Source organism: Silene latifolia, chromosome 7 (genome assembly GCF_048544455.1).
Source record: "Silene latifolia isolate original U9 population chromosome 7, ASM4854445v1, whole genome shotgun sequence".
Taxonomy (NCBI): domain Eukaryota; kingdom Viridiplantae; phylum Streptophyta; class Magnoliopsida; order Caryophyllales; family Caryophyllaceae; genus Silene; species Silene latifolia.
The window spans coordinates 117,246,293-117,259,619 of record NC_133532.1 but is presented as its reverse complement, the minus strand read 5'-3'; the positions used below and the strand labels follow the sequence as shown (position 1 = coordinate 117,259,619).

Sequence of the window (13,327 nt, the reverse complement as noted above, 5' to 3'; positions counted from 1 at the left end):
CAAGTCTCAACATATCATAATTATTTTCTTTTATGTCCCATAATATTTATTCTTACAGTTACAATATTTAGAAAAAATTAAAGAAGACAATAAACTTTTTATCTTCTTCCACCTCAATATTTTATTCAATTCACCACAACATTTAACCATACTTTTCATCTTCTTTCTCCATAACTCATTTCTCAAGTTCCTTTATAATGATTCATATTTTTAGTTTACCTTGAGGTGGGATAATGGGTATTAAAGACAATTTAATGGGTTGACCCTTCCAAGAGTCGGAATTCGAACCCCACGGGGTATTGAAGTCAATTTAATGGGTTGACCCCTCACAACCAATAGTCAGGAATCGAACCTGACCACTTGTTTAAGAGATGGTAGCCCTTAGCCCCTTACCACTCATACCAGCGACCTTTTGTAGAAACTTGATATTAGTTTGAGAGAATTAATATTGTTAGAAATTTAGAGACACGGAATTAATTTTTTTTATCTTTAAGGGTATGTGAATGAAAAAAACCAAGTTAAAAATACTGAAATGAGTAAAATACTCCCTCCAATTCACAATAAACCTCCTATTTCATTTTGGCACAAAAATTAAGGAAACACACAACCCCACCATATAATTAAATTTGGACCACACAAATACACTACTCCACCATACAATTAAATTTGGATCACATAAACACTTACCAAAAAAGGATATAGGGAGGTTATTGTGAATAACCGAAAAAGGAAATAGGGAGGTTTATTGTGAATTAGAGGGAGTATATAATACGAAATTAAATTACGTTTGAAAATTAAATATTTTAATTTTTGCAACAATTTGAAATTAAAAAAGAAGCTAATTTGCATCCGATTTAAGGCAGTTTGAAAGATACCAAAAACTGGATTAGGCAAACTACTGCGAGAAAAAAAAGAAAAAGAAAACTACTTAAACGCACCTCTGAGGTGAATATTTTGAAGTCCCCCAATCCCAAACCCAAAACAACAAATTAACCCAATTCATCAAATCAACAACCCTAATTTCCAAACAACCCAGTAAATCCCCCCTCTCCAATCAACCCTACTTTCTCAGTTTCGTCCTTTTTATCAAGGTAATATCGTCGTCTCTGTTTTTCGTATTTGTACTTGTTTAATTATTTTTGTTTGATGTTTGTATTTTGTTTGCTTTTTATATGTTCGTTAGAGGAATTAATATAATTTTAAGTATGTGTATACTAAATTTTACCACTTTTTAGCGTATTGTTTATTGATAGTTGATTAATTTTATTTTAGTTTGATTAAATGTCGAATTTGAGGGTGGGGTGTCAGTCGTCGTCTTTTAGTCTGATGTTTGATTTTCGTTTGTATTTTGTTTTCTCGACCTTAATTTAAGACCGTCTTAACTCTTAGGGTGTGTTTGGATATCAAAAGTGGAGGGAAAGAGAGGGGAGGGGGTATGAGGGAAGGGAAAGTGAGAGAAGGGAAGGGGAGAGGGAATGGGGAGTGGGTGTTTGGATACAATTTCTCTCCAAATCTTGCCTATTGTGAAGAGATTTGATTAGGCTTGGAGGAGAAAAATTGAATCCTTCCAAATCACTCCCCCTCCATTTCCCTCCACCCTCATTTACTATCCAAACAAGGGATTTTAAATCCCCTACTCTCCCTCCCTTTCTTTTCCCTCCAAATCTTTCAATCCAAACACACCCTAAGAGATACTAATTGTTATTGGGGTCATGCGGTGGGTGGCGTAGTAGTTGGATAATGGTTGGATATAAACATTGGCCGGATATCAGCATATAGGCACGCAAAGAATAGATGATTGCAATAAGAACATATGCCAGGGCACCAAACCAATCATTGCTGCTGCACACAAATACTTTAAACAACGGACTGCCATGCAAATCCACCACCGTACAGCCCCTTGTGAGGGAGATGAGTACAGGTACCAATTATGCCGGTGGGTGGCCTGGGGTAGGGCGTGGCTGGGGAGGGAGGGGCGAGTGGTTGTTGGTGGATGGGTGAGTGAGTGAGTTGTATCGGGTTTTGAGTGAGGGACATGAAAAAAATGACAAGGGTAAATCCGTTAAAACCGTATGTGAAAGAGTAAACTTCGTATGTGAAAAAACACACGCCCGTAATAAAATTGTAAGGGATGTGTATTGCTTATCGATTTTAAATTGATAGCTGATTAATTTTATTTTATTAATTAAAAAAAAGTAATCCATTGTCGAATTTGAGGATGGGTTTCAGTTTCGTGATTAGTAATAATACCTTATTGCTGTTACAAATTTTGAAAAATTTATCCGCTTCCTTGTTTTCGCCTTGTACATGTCAAGCAGGCGCGATATGGCATCATCTATGATAGCTAGTTTCAATGATATAGAAATCAGGACTGATTCTCCTCAGAAGTCCGACAGGTCCACAGAAGAGAAATGTCAAGTTTATGGGACTATTATAAGTGGAGGAAATTCGTGTGGCGATAGTTTTCTTGATACTTTTTTTAATTCGCCTTGTGCATCTGTTAGGACTGAACCCATGATTGAAGTTTACTCTATCCGCGTCTTAAAAAACTCCTTTGTAGACGACCATGAAGAGAAATGTCAAGTTTATGGGACTATAAGTGTGGTGGATTCGAAAACTGATAGATCGTGTCTCCTCTACAATAGAGGTCGTGGAGATGAACATCTAGACGTCATCTCTTTTAATCACGGTAATTTGACACTGAATGGGCCTGACAATGTCTTTGCGATGGAACGACCTATCATAAGCTTTGATATCAGGGACAAAGCAACTGATGCTGCCATCATCGTAGGGCGCGCCTGTTTAGAAAATGCTACAACTGCTGAGTTTGAAAAGAATCTCGTGCTGACTATTCACCAAGAAGGTGTTGGCAATGTTTATGTTGACTACACTGCGTTAAGGTTTGGAGTTGCTGCTTCCTTGGACTTGAGGCTACAGAAATACGTTGAAGGTGACAGCAATGACGGGTCTGATTCCGATGAAGAAAGCGTAGATGTCTGTGGGAGCATTTTAGGCTGCCGTAGCAATGCTTACTGCAGTCGCAAGTCTGCCAGTCAGATTCTCTCTACCAAAGTTTTTGAAACGCAAGCAAGTGAATCTCAAGTTGTGGAATTTGGATCACCAATTAACCTCTCCAGAAAGTTTGTTGCAGTACCAGCGTATTCATCTCTCATAATAAAATTTAATTTAAGAGATCCCGATACTGATGAAGCAATTTTCGTTGGGGAAACCACTGTGGAGACCGACAATTACGAAAGCAGTACTTATGTTTTAGGGGAAAGCTGTCGGAGTTATAAAATGTCTGTGGAGGTAAGATGGAAGGAACCATTTATGTTAGATGAACCATCCTATGACACAAGTTCGGAACCTGGTGATGGTTTTGCAAAATTGGTAAGTTTGTTTTTGGTTTGATTGGATTAGTTTAAAATTAGGGTTGCTTTACAGATTACAAGTAACTGACAATTTCCCTTTCTTTTCAGGGAAACGGAATGGTCATAGCTACGCACCCGTTGGTGGAGATCTTCTCTGTTTTCATCGGCCGTCAGAATTGTGAGGAGGAATTAATTCTGTATGGGAAAATCGTATTTTATAATGTCGGCTATAGTTGTACTGTGTTTGAGGCGAAAGAGGAGGATCCTTACAGGTTGCCATCCGGTTGTAATACGATACTTTTAAATGGCCCCTCGCGCACTATGCCTCCAGAGGAACACTTTTGTATCTTTATGGAGCTAGTGGATGTGAAGGGTCGAATACATATTAAAGGCTGTGCAGAATCCAGCTATGGCGTAAAAGAGCATCACAAGTCATGGCACGATAAATGGTTATGTTCAATTGTTAAAGGCGCGCAAGAGAATGGCTTTGCTGCGTTGAATTACATGGTTATGCCCTACGCCGTTAAGTCTGTGGTGAAAGTCAAGTTCTTTTCCAAGAGTATGCGTGTATTTCGGGATGGTCTCCACGGGAAAATTGTAGCTTTGTATGACAAGTACAGTTATGAGACGGATGACGATAGAGAATATCACCAGTCTGTTTTATTTAAGAGGTCAGAAGACAAGTGTTTTATCCCAAACGGAGATGATACTGAGGTAGAGCTGACTAGATCCGTGGTTCCTGTGCCAATGAAGTCGTCATTGGTGATTCAAGTGCAGCTGAAATTTGGGAGAGACTCTGTTGATGAAATATTATGGTTCGAACCTTGGGGAGATGATTCATCTTACTACCTCGAGGGAGGTGGCTTTTCTATCGGGGTTTCTGTTGAATGGAGGTGGCGTGAGTTATAAATCTTGATAAATCTTGTGCTGCTCTCTATTTCCGTTTTGAATCGATATCAGCAACTTTGTGTTTTCAGCTGCTGGAAGATTTCATAATCAAACAATGACCATTTACCATTAAAGATAACACTAAAACTTAGAAGAGACAGTCTTTCAATAAGTTATTGAGAGACCAGTCTTCCGTACCCTTTTATGGGTAGAGTTATGAGTTAAATGAAGTTATGAGTGATTCTAGTGTTTGGTTGGAGCATTTAGAACCCCATACCTATTATTTATTGTTTGGTTCACTCTAAAATTGTGTGGAGGGAGAATGAAGTTAGAAACCTGAGTGAGAAGGTGAGTATGAGATTTCAAGGGGTTGGGGTGGAATTAGAATTCATCAGGATTCTAACTCCATTCCAAAATGCTCCAACCAAATACTAGAATCACTCAAATCCATTCCATTCCATTCCAACACTCCCAACCAAACACCCCCTAAATATATACTCATTAAGAATGTGAGTGGATGCCATGTAATGATGTAATCACAATTGAAATAATAGCATGCCAGGTCAGCGGTTACTTAGAAATTTAATATATAATATGATATGATAAGTTTGAGAGAATTAATATTTTTAGAAATTTAGAGAGATAAATTTAGATTTTTTTTCTTTTAAGGTAAAAAGCAAAATAAATTATGAAAATTAGAAAGTTTTAATTTTTGCAACAAATTTGAAATTCAAAAAAGATGCTAATTTGCGTCCGATTTAAGGCAGTTTGAAAATTGAAAGATACCAAAAATTCAGTCCGTTTTTCTTAAGACCATTGCTTTTGGTCTGAAATAAGACAGGTAACATGTCATCATTTTATAATAAAATGTTGTTATTTTCTGATAACATGTTACCATTATTGTTCACATCATTTTCAGGGTAAAAAATGACACCTCTAGTCAAAACATTTTGTGAATTAATTGGTTACATTTTCTTAAAAAATGGCAACATTTTATGCGTCTGACAAATAAGACCAAAAGTGTCCGTCTGAAACAAGAAATTGTGCCAAAAATTGGATTAGGCAAACTAATTTTTGTGATAAAAGAAAAAGAAAAAGAAAAAGAAAAGGAGAAACCGAAAACTACTTAAACCTCTCAGGTGAGAATCACACACATAAACAACAAATTGACCCAATTCGGCAATTCATCAAATCAACCCTAATTTCCAAACAACCCAGTAAATCCCAATTCATCAAATCAACTCTAATCAACCCTAGTTTCTCAGTTTTGTCGTCTTTTTATCAAGGTAATATCGTCGTCTCTCTTTTTCGTATTTCTAGTTGTTCAATTATTTTTTGTTTAATGTTTGTATTTTTGTTTTGTTTTTTTATATTCTCGACCTTAATTTAAGACCGTCTTAAGCAAGACCTATTAGAACACAAATTATGATTAGTGCAGCCAATTCAATAGGTAGGAATTTCTATAATCCAACTATACCTTATTGCTGTTTCAAGTTCTGAAAAATTTATCTGCTTCCTTTTTGCCTTGTACATGTCAAGCAGGCGCGAATCTACACTCCCTCACCCCTCCAAGTTAACACACTCCCCTCTCTTTCTCTTACGCGCGCCATTGTTGTGATCCCTTGACATAGGTCAGTAAATTCCTCTACTATTACTCCTCGCACCTCTGTTCCCCAATTTTAATTTGATTTAATCTACATATGCTACCAATTATTCCATTTCGTGATTGTTTTTTAACCCCTTTCATTAGGGTTTCCTTTTATTAATGATTTAGGTTACAATTTTAACAACTTTATGTTTGTTTCGTCTGTTTAGTTGATTTTTACTTAATTAATACTAATTCGTCTAATGGGTAACTGTTGGTTTTCTGATTTTATGCATAAAAATTGTTGCTTTAATGGTTTTGATTAATTTTGTAGCCTCTGTGTAAAGATGGTGTTTTTCACATTGTTTGATTAGGATAGTAAATTTATTATATCGGTAGCTTATGGGTTTCGGAACACAAAAGTTAGAGAAGGATGGTCTGAAATGGTATTGTTATTGGGGTTTTTGTTAATTTTTAATTGTTGAACTATTGTTAGTTAAAATGGAGGTTGATTCCGAGATGCACGAGCCAGCCGTTAATGCAAATGAAAAAGATGAGATTATGCAGTCAATGGAGAACTTGCAGATTGAGGAACCGTCTTCAGGCTTCAAGAAGAAGCCTGTCATTATTATTGTTGTTGGAATGGCAGGTGCGTCTAGTGGACCTTTAGTTATGTCATTTTGTATAGTATTTTGGTCTTGACTCTTGAGTGTTGTTTGGATATGCTCATTTATTTTGTGGAAAATATTGATAAAAGCGTATTGTGGTTAGGAAGTGGAAAGACTTCATTCATGAATCGTCTGGTTTGCCATTCACAAGCTTCAAATCTTCGGGGTTATGTGATCAATCTTGACCCAGCTGTCACGACGCTACCATTTGGTGCAAATATTGATATTAGGGACACAGTCGCGTACAAGGAAGTTATGAAGCAATTCAACTTAGGTCCTAATGGAGGAATATTAACATCGCTGAATTTGTTTGCTACAAAGTTTGATGAGGTAAAGCTTGACATATTTTTATTCTAGCATTTACTTCATTTTTGGTTTGAAGATTTCATGTGGTGTTAAAGAATTGCGCTTGTGAGATTGTTCTGCTATGGGAGTGAGCCTGTTGAGTTAATCATGGACTTCACTGATGTCTCTAGTTGTATCTCATCCTTTTTAAATGACATCTTGTTCCGAGTTGGGTTTAACTTAATCTAATACACATGTTTTATCTGGATGTTCAATAATACGTAGCTTGTGATTTGTGACTCATATTCCGATGTATTATGATGCATTCTGATTGTCTGTGTTAATGGCTTCTTATGTATCTCATTCATGTATTTTTTTATTGGATGTCTTCAAATCTTGTTTTCTTGTAAAGTATCAATCTTAATCTCTCATTCGCTCAGGACTTCTGGATGTCCTATTTTCTTGCCTCACTCTTTTTCACTTTTAGTTTTTAATGTGTGATATATGTCTTGTGGCAACCTAATATAATGAATGATTGTAGGTTGTATCTGTTGTTGAGCGAAGGGCTGATCAACTAGATTATGTACTCGTGGACACACCTGGGCAGATTGAGATATTTACTTGGTCTGCCTCTGGATCAATAATTACTGAAGCCTTTGCGTCTACATTTCCAACGGTGATCACATATGTGGTTGATACTCCTCGTTCCGAAAGCCCAGCTACTTTCATGAGCAATATGTTATATGCTTGCAGTATTCTGTACAAGACACGACTACCTCTTGTACTAGCTTTCAACAAGACAGATGTGGCTCAGCATCAGTTTGCTTTAGAGGTTAGTTTATTAAGTATGAAGACCTAATTAGTTAATTTCACTTCATCTAGTGTAAGAGTATCTTGTTCACTGAACCCAAATCCGAAAAATTATTAGACTAATGCTTTGTTGGTGGCGGTGTAGACTTGTAGCATATGAGTTTTCTGTCTCAAACTTTGCCCTTCTTAATGCTACATGCAACTTGATAGAGTCTATGTCTTCTGCTGTATTATGCAAACTGTTATAAAGAACTTGGTGTTATGGTAAAAAAAAAAAAAATGAAATTTATGGACCTGCGTGCCTTGGTGGTAACTGGGGGTCTACTGTCTGGCTATTTAGAATTTTGGACCTGCGTGCTTTTATGCACTTTGAAGTTATCTACTTCAATCTGGCTAAGGGAGACTCGTGCTTTTGAAGTTATGTTTGAATCTTTGGTCTACCACTTCAATAAGTAATGCTAAAAGATATTCACAGTTATAGTCAATATTTGGAATATTTGGATGGTTTATAAATTATAATTATTTGCTTGAAGTATTTGGTACACTAGTGAATCTGAATCTAACTAGGGCATTATACTTTGTTTCTCTTTCTCTGGCTGTATGGCTTCAGAGCACGTTTGGAGCACTAATTATATTTGTAAATTATTATTGTGAAGTTTGAGTTGCTGTTAGGCTCTTATTCGTCCTCACCCGTTGTCGGTGTTAGGTAAATCCTCAGCGAGGATGCAGAGAGCCAGAGATCATCTCACGGGGAAGATTCCTGAGATAATGCTTAGATCATGTCATGGGAAAGACTAGTGGCTTGATTGTTCGATTAGACTCTTTACTTGGGAAGTAGTTTGTGTCTTTGGAGGTGTAAGCATCGAGGAGAGGAAGTGTACCAAGTTGTAGTCGACGAGGTAGTTTTTAGAACTGTAGTGAGATATAGAGGCGCATCTGAGACTTGATGTTCTTATAGGTTTAAGGATGACTTTGTTATAACAGGATTTCGGGCTAGCATATGTGCTATGCGGCCATGTTATGCCCATTTTTTAGTTGTTTGTATAGTGCTGATAATTTTCAACCTCCCCCTGTGCAGTGGATGGAAGATTTTGAGGTGTTCCATGCAGCGCTTGACTCGGATCAATCTTACACTTCCACTTTGACTCGAAGCCTATCTCTTGTTCTTGATGAATTTTACAAAAACCTAAAATCAGTCGGAGTTTCAGCGCTTACTGGTGCAGGGATGAATGAATTCTTCAAAGTTGTTGAAGACAGTGCTAAGGAATACATGGAAACTTACAAGTAATTATCTAGACATTTTTCATGGTTCTCCCACCCAAACAAAAGCATTTAAAATTATTATTGTTAGTTATACATGGAGTGTGGTATGAGATGGTCTAACACTCTCATACGTGATACAGAAATACTTCCTTATTCCTCATTTAGTTGTCTGGTTAATCGATTCGTCTTACAGTGTAGGCCAATCTCATATTAGTAGAGTGCTATTAGCAAGTCTTGTATCGGACAATTCAATATGATATCTTACGGTATGATATTTATGCAGAGCGGATCTTGACAAAAGACGTGCAGAGAAGGAGCGTTTGGAAGAAGACCGTCGGCGTGAAAACATGGAGAAGCTGAGGAAAGATATGGAGAAATCCCTAGGTGAAACCGTGGTATTAAGCACTGGTTTAAAGGATAAGGGAGCTGGCAGCAAGACCATGGAGGAACTCGAGGAAGAAGAGGAAGAGGACGAGGAAGAAGACGATTATGAACAGTCTAGTGAAGAAGAGGAAGATATGATCGATGATGAAGATCAAGTATTTAATAGGTTTTCTTCTTTTTAACATAAAACTACCCGGAAATATCATATCTCCGAATTTGGGAACTTTGTAGTTATGGAATATTGACTGGAGGGATTCGGTAACCTCCTTTTTGGGTGTTGGCTTGCCTTATTGCTTGCTTATACAGTACTTGACTACTGGTTTGAGTAGAATGTGGAAGGAAATTGCTTAGTGTTGTACATACTACATATGCACATTTCTATTGTTTGTGGATCTCTCTTGTGGCTAGAATGGAAACTTAACATCATGGCAGAGGAAAAGTTGGTAAAGTCACTTTGATTATGAAGTTGTGTAGATTCAGATGTACGGTATAATTTACATCGCGATACGATGTTAGAGATGGGGATTGACCGAATGTTGGATGCTTGGTTATTCAAAGACCCTGTACCGAGTCCACCTAATCAGGTACCCAAAAAATTATTATCATAATGAGCTCCATAATTAGGTACTGAGTGAGTACTAAATAGAATCCGACATAGAGATGAGATTTTAAGTCTATTTCACAATGTTCAAGTGCAAACATATAATGACTCGATTGCATATTTAAAAAATAAAACTACTCTTCCATGATCTTATTCATCGACTCATCGTCTCCACTCCACTCCCCCTTTTCATCTCGCCTCTGTTCACCATCTTCGGGAATTGAATTTTCTTCGAAGAAGTTTTTTAGAGGGAACTTGTTCCAAGCGTTGTTCTTGGGTTCTTTCAATCCCATCGAATTCCAGTATTAACTAGATTTAATTAAATAATTAAAAAACGATATTAAAAAATGAAATTTAATTAAATAATTAAGAAACGGGCCAAATCTCGGGCCGTACCGTGCCAGGCCCGCCGTGCCTGGTTCGTGCCGGACCCTCTGTGCTTGGGCCGTGCCGTGCCTAGGCACGGGAATTTCCAAAAAATGCAGCCGCGGCCCGCCTCAAACCCGTTCGTGCCGTGCCCGTGCCATCAGTATTATTCATCTGTGCCGTGTCGTGCCCGTGCCGAACTCGTGCCGTGCCCGTGCCGCCCGCCTTAGCCCGGCCCGGATTGCCATCTCTAGGCGCGATATGGCATCATCTTTGATAGCTAGTTTCAATGATATAGAAATCAGGACTGATTCTCCTCAGAAGTCCGACAGGTCCACAAAAGAGAAATGTCAAGTTTATGGGACTATAAGTGGAAGAAATTCGAGTGGCGATAGTTTTCTTGATACTTTTTTTAATTCGCCTTGTGCATCTGTTAGGACTGAACCCATGATTGAAGTTTACTCTATCCGCGTCTTAAAAAACTCCTTTGTAGACGACCATGAAGACAAATGTCAAGTTTATGGGACTATAACTGTGGTGGATTCGAAAACTAATATACAATGTCTCCTCTACAACAGAGGTCGTACAGATGAAAACCCAGACGTCATCTCTTTTGATTACCCTAATTTGACACTGAATAGGACTAACAATGTCTTCGCGATGGAACAACCTATCATAATCTTTGATATCAGGGACACAGCTACTGATGCTGCCATCATCGCAGGGCGCGCCTGTTTAGAAAATGCTACAACTGCTGAGTTTGAACAGAATCTCGTGCTGACTATTCACCAAGAAGGTGTTGGCAGTGTTTATGTTGATTACACTGCGTTAAGGTTTGGAGTTGCTGCTTCCTTAGACTTGAGGCTACAGAAATACGTTGAAGATGACAGTAACGACGGGTCTGATTCTGATGAAGAAAGCGTAGATGTCTGTGGGAGCATTTTAGCCTGCCATAGCAACGCTTACTGCAGTCGCAAGTCTGCCAGTCAGATTCGGTCTACCAAAGTTTTTGAAACGCAAGCAAGTGAATCTCAAGTTGTGGAATTTGGATCACCAATTAAGCTCTCCAGACAGTTTGTTGCAGTACCAGCGTATTCATCTCTCGTAATAAAATTCAATTTAAGAGATCCCGATACTGATGAAGCAATTTTCGTTGGGGAAACTACTGTGGAGACCGACAATTACGAAAGCAGTACTTGTGTTCTGGGGGAAAGCTGTCGGAGTTATAAAATGTTGGTGGAGGTAAGATGGAAGGAACCATTTATGTTAGATGAATCATTCTATGACACAAGTTCGGAGCCTGGTGATGGTTTTGCGAAATTGGTAAGTTTGTTTTTGGTTTGATTGGATTAGTTTAAAATTAGGGTTGCTTTACAGATTACAAGTAACTGACAATTTCCCTTTCTTTTCAGGGAAACGGAATGGTCATAGCTACGCACCCGTTGGTGGAGATCTTTTCTGTTTTCATCGGCCGTCAGAATTGTGAGGAGGAATTAAGTCTGTATGGGAAAATCGTATTTTATAATGTCGGCTATAGTTGTACAGTGTTCGAGGCGACAGAGGAGGATCCTTACAGGTTGCCGTCCGGTTGTAATACGATACTTTTAAATGGCCCCTCGCGCACTATGCCTCCAGAGGAACACTTTTGTATCTTTATGGAGCTAGTGGATGTGAAGGGTCGAATACATATTAAAGGCTGTGCAGAATCCAGCTATGGCGTAAAAGAGCATCACAAGTCATGGCATGATAAATGGTTATGTTCAATTGTTAAAGGTGCGCAAGAGAATGGCTTTGCTGCGTTGAATTACATGGTTATGCCCTACGCCGTTAAGTCTGTGGTGAAAGTCAAGTTCTTTTCCAAGGGTACGCGTGTATTTCGGGATGGTCTCCACGGGAAAATTGTAGCTTTGTATGACAAGTACAGTTATGAGACGGATGACGTTAGAGAATATAACCAGACTGTTTTATTTAAGAGGTCAGAAGACAAGTGTTTTATCCCAAACGGAGATAATACTGAGGTAGAGCTGTCTAGAACTGTGGTTCCTGTGCCAATGAAGTCGTCATTGGCGATTCAAGTGCAGCTGAAATTTGGGAGAGACTCTGTTGATGAAATATTATGGTTCGAACCTTGGGGAGATGATTCATCTTACTACCTCGAGGGAGGTAGCTTTTCTATCGGGGTTTCCGTTGAATGGAGGTGGCGTGAGTTATAAATCTAGTTGATTAAATCAATCATAAAATTAGCCTACTTCTGGGTTCATCGATCCAAACTCACAATGGATCTTTTTTCATCTTGTGCTGCTCTCTACTTGGCTGAGGTAAAAATGTTCTCTCACTTTTATATCATCTCATCTTGAGTTTACATCCTATCAGTAATTGTTATTTCTGTTTTGAATCGATATCAGCAACTTTGTGTTTTCAGCTACCGGAAGATTTCATAATCAAACAATGACCATTTACCATTAAAGATAACACAAAAACTTAGAAGAAACGGTTTTTTAATAAGTTATTGAGAAACCAGTCTTCCGTACCCTTTTATTTGTATTTCTTGACCCTTTTGTTATTAATCGTGATATAGTAATTTCGTACCTATTTACATAATAAATGTATCCATTTTATCTTTAATCATGATTTGTACATATTTTATTACCTTTAGTCATAAATTTATTGACATGCCGTCTCTCAGGAGGCCTACTCGAGAACTAGTCATCTTTTGGGCCATCCTCATTTCATTTAGATCTCCCAAACTTGACTCGATCCGACATAACCCAAAACCATATAAACGTTAACCCTAACTTGAAACTCTCTCTACTCCATATCACAAATTCTCATATGTGATAGGCAATATCCATCACAACCTTGTGACGAGTCAAATAAAACTCAATTGCATAGATAAAGACAAGCCTTTTGTAATTCCCTAGGCACCTTTACTTTTGTGTTTTCTAACAATATGATAGTTGTTAATTAGTTGTTCTGGAATGAAATTTATCAAGGTCGATTATCGTATGATTGGTTTGTTTGGTTGATAGAAGAAAACAATAATGATAAAGAAATAGTCTAGGGAGGTCGGGTCACACATGCAAATTATGTAAATGCTTAAATTAAA

General features: G+C 37.9%; 2 protein-coding genes across 3 annotated transcripts; both read left to right on the top strand.

Annotated features, from left to right (window-relative positions):
• Nucleotides 1–871: 871 nt before the first annotated feature.
• Nucleotides 872–12,846, top strand: LOC141592692 (uncharacterized). Of its 2 annotated transcripts, none has more exons than XM_074413457.1 (3): nucleotides 872–1,091; nucleotides 10,476–11,544; nucleotides 11,634–12,846. In XM_074413457.1, exons 2-3 carry the CDS (start codon nucleotides 10,483–10,485, stop codon nucleotides 12,432–12,434), a joined length of 1,863 nt encoding a protein of 620 aa, XP_074269558.1. In that variant the 5' UTR covers nucleotides 872–1,091; nucleotides 10,476–10,482; the 3' UTR covers nucleotides 12,435–12,846. The 2 variants fall into 2 exon arrangements, with proteins under 2 accessions (XP_074269558.1, XP_074269557.1); XM_074413456.1 differs by lacking the exons at nucleotides 10,476–11,544; nucleotides 11,634–12,846 and adding exons at nucleotides 2,319–3,390; nucleotides 3,480–4,388 and having other exon boundaries at nucleotides 876–1,091.
• On the top strand, nucleotides 5,731–9,627 carry LOC141592694 (GPN-loop GTPase QQT2-like). Its single transcript, XM_074413458.1, has 6 exons — nucleotides 5,731–5,890; nucleotides 6,341–6,493; nucleotides 6,616–6,842; nucleotides 7,339–7,629; nucleotides 8,686–8,891; nucleotides 9,154–9,627. The coding sequence occupies exons 2-6, from the start codon at nucleotides 6,346–6,348 to the stop codon at nucleotides 9,434–9,436; spliced, it is 1,155 nt and encodes a 384-aa protein (XP_074269559.1). The 5' UTR covers nucleotides 5,731–5,890; nucleotides 6,341–6,345; the 3' UTR covers nucleotides 9,437–9,627.
• Nucleotides 12,847–13,327: the final 481 nt, after the last annotated feature.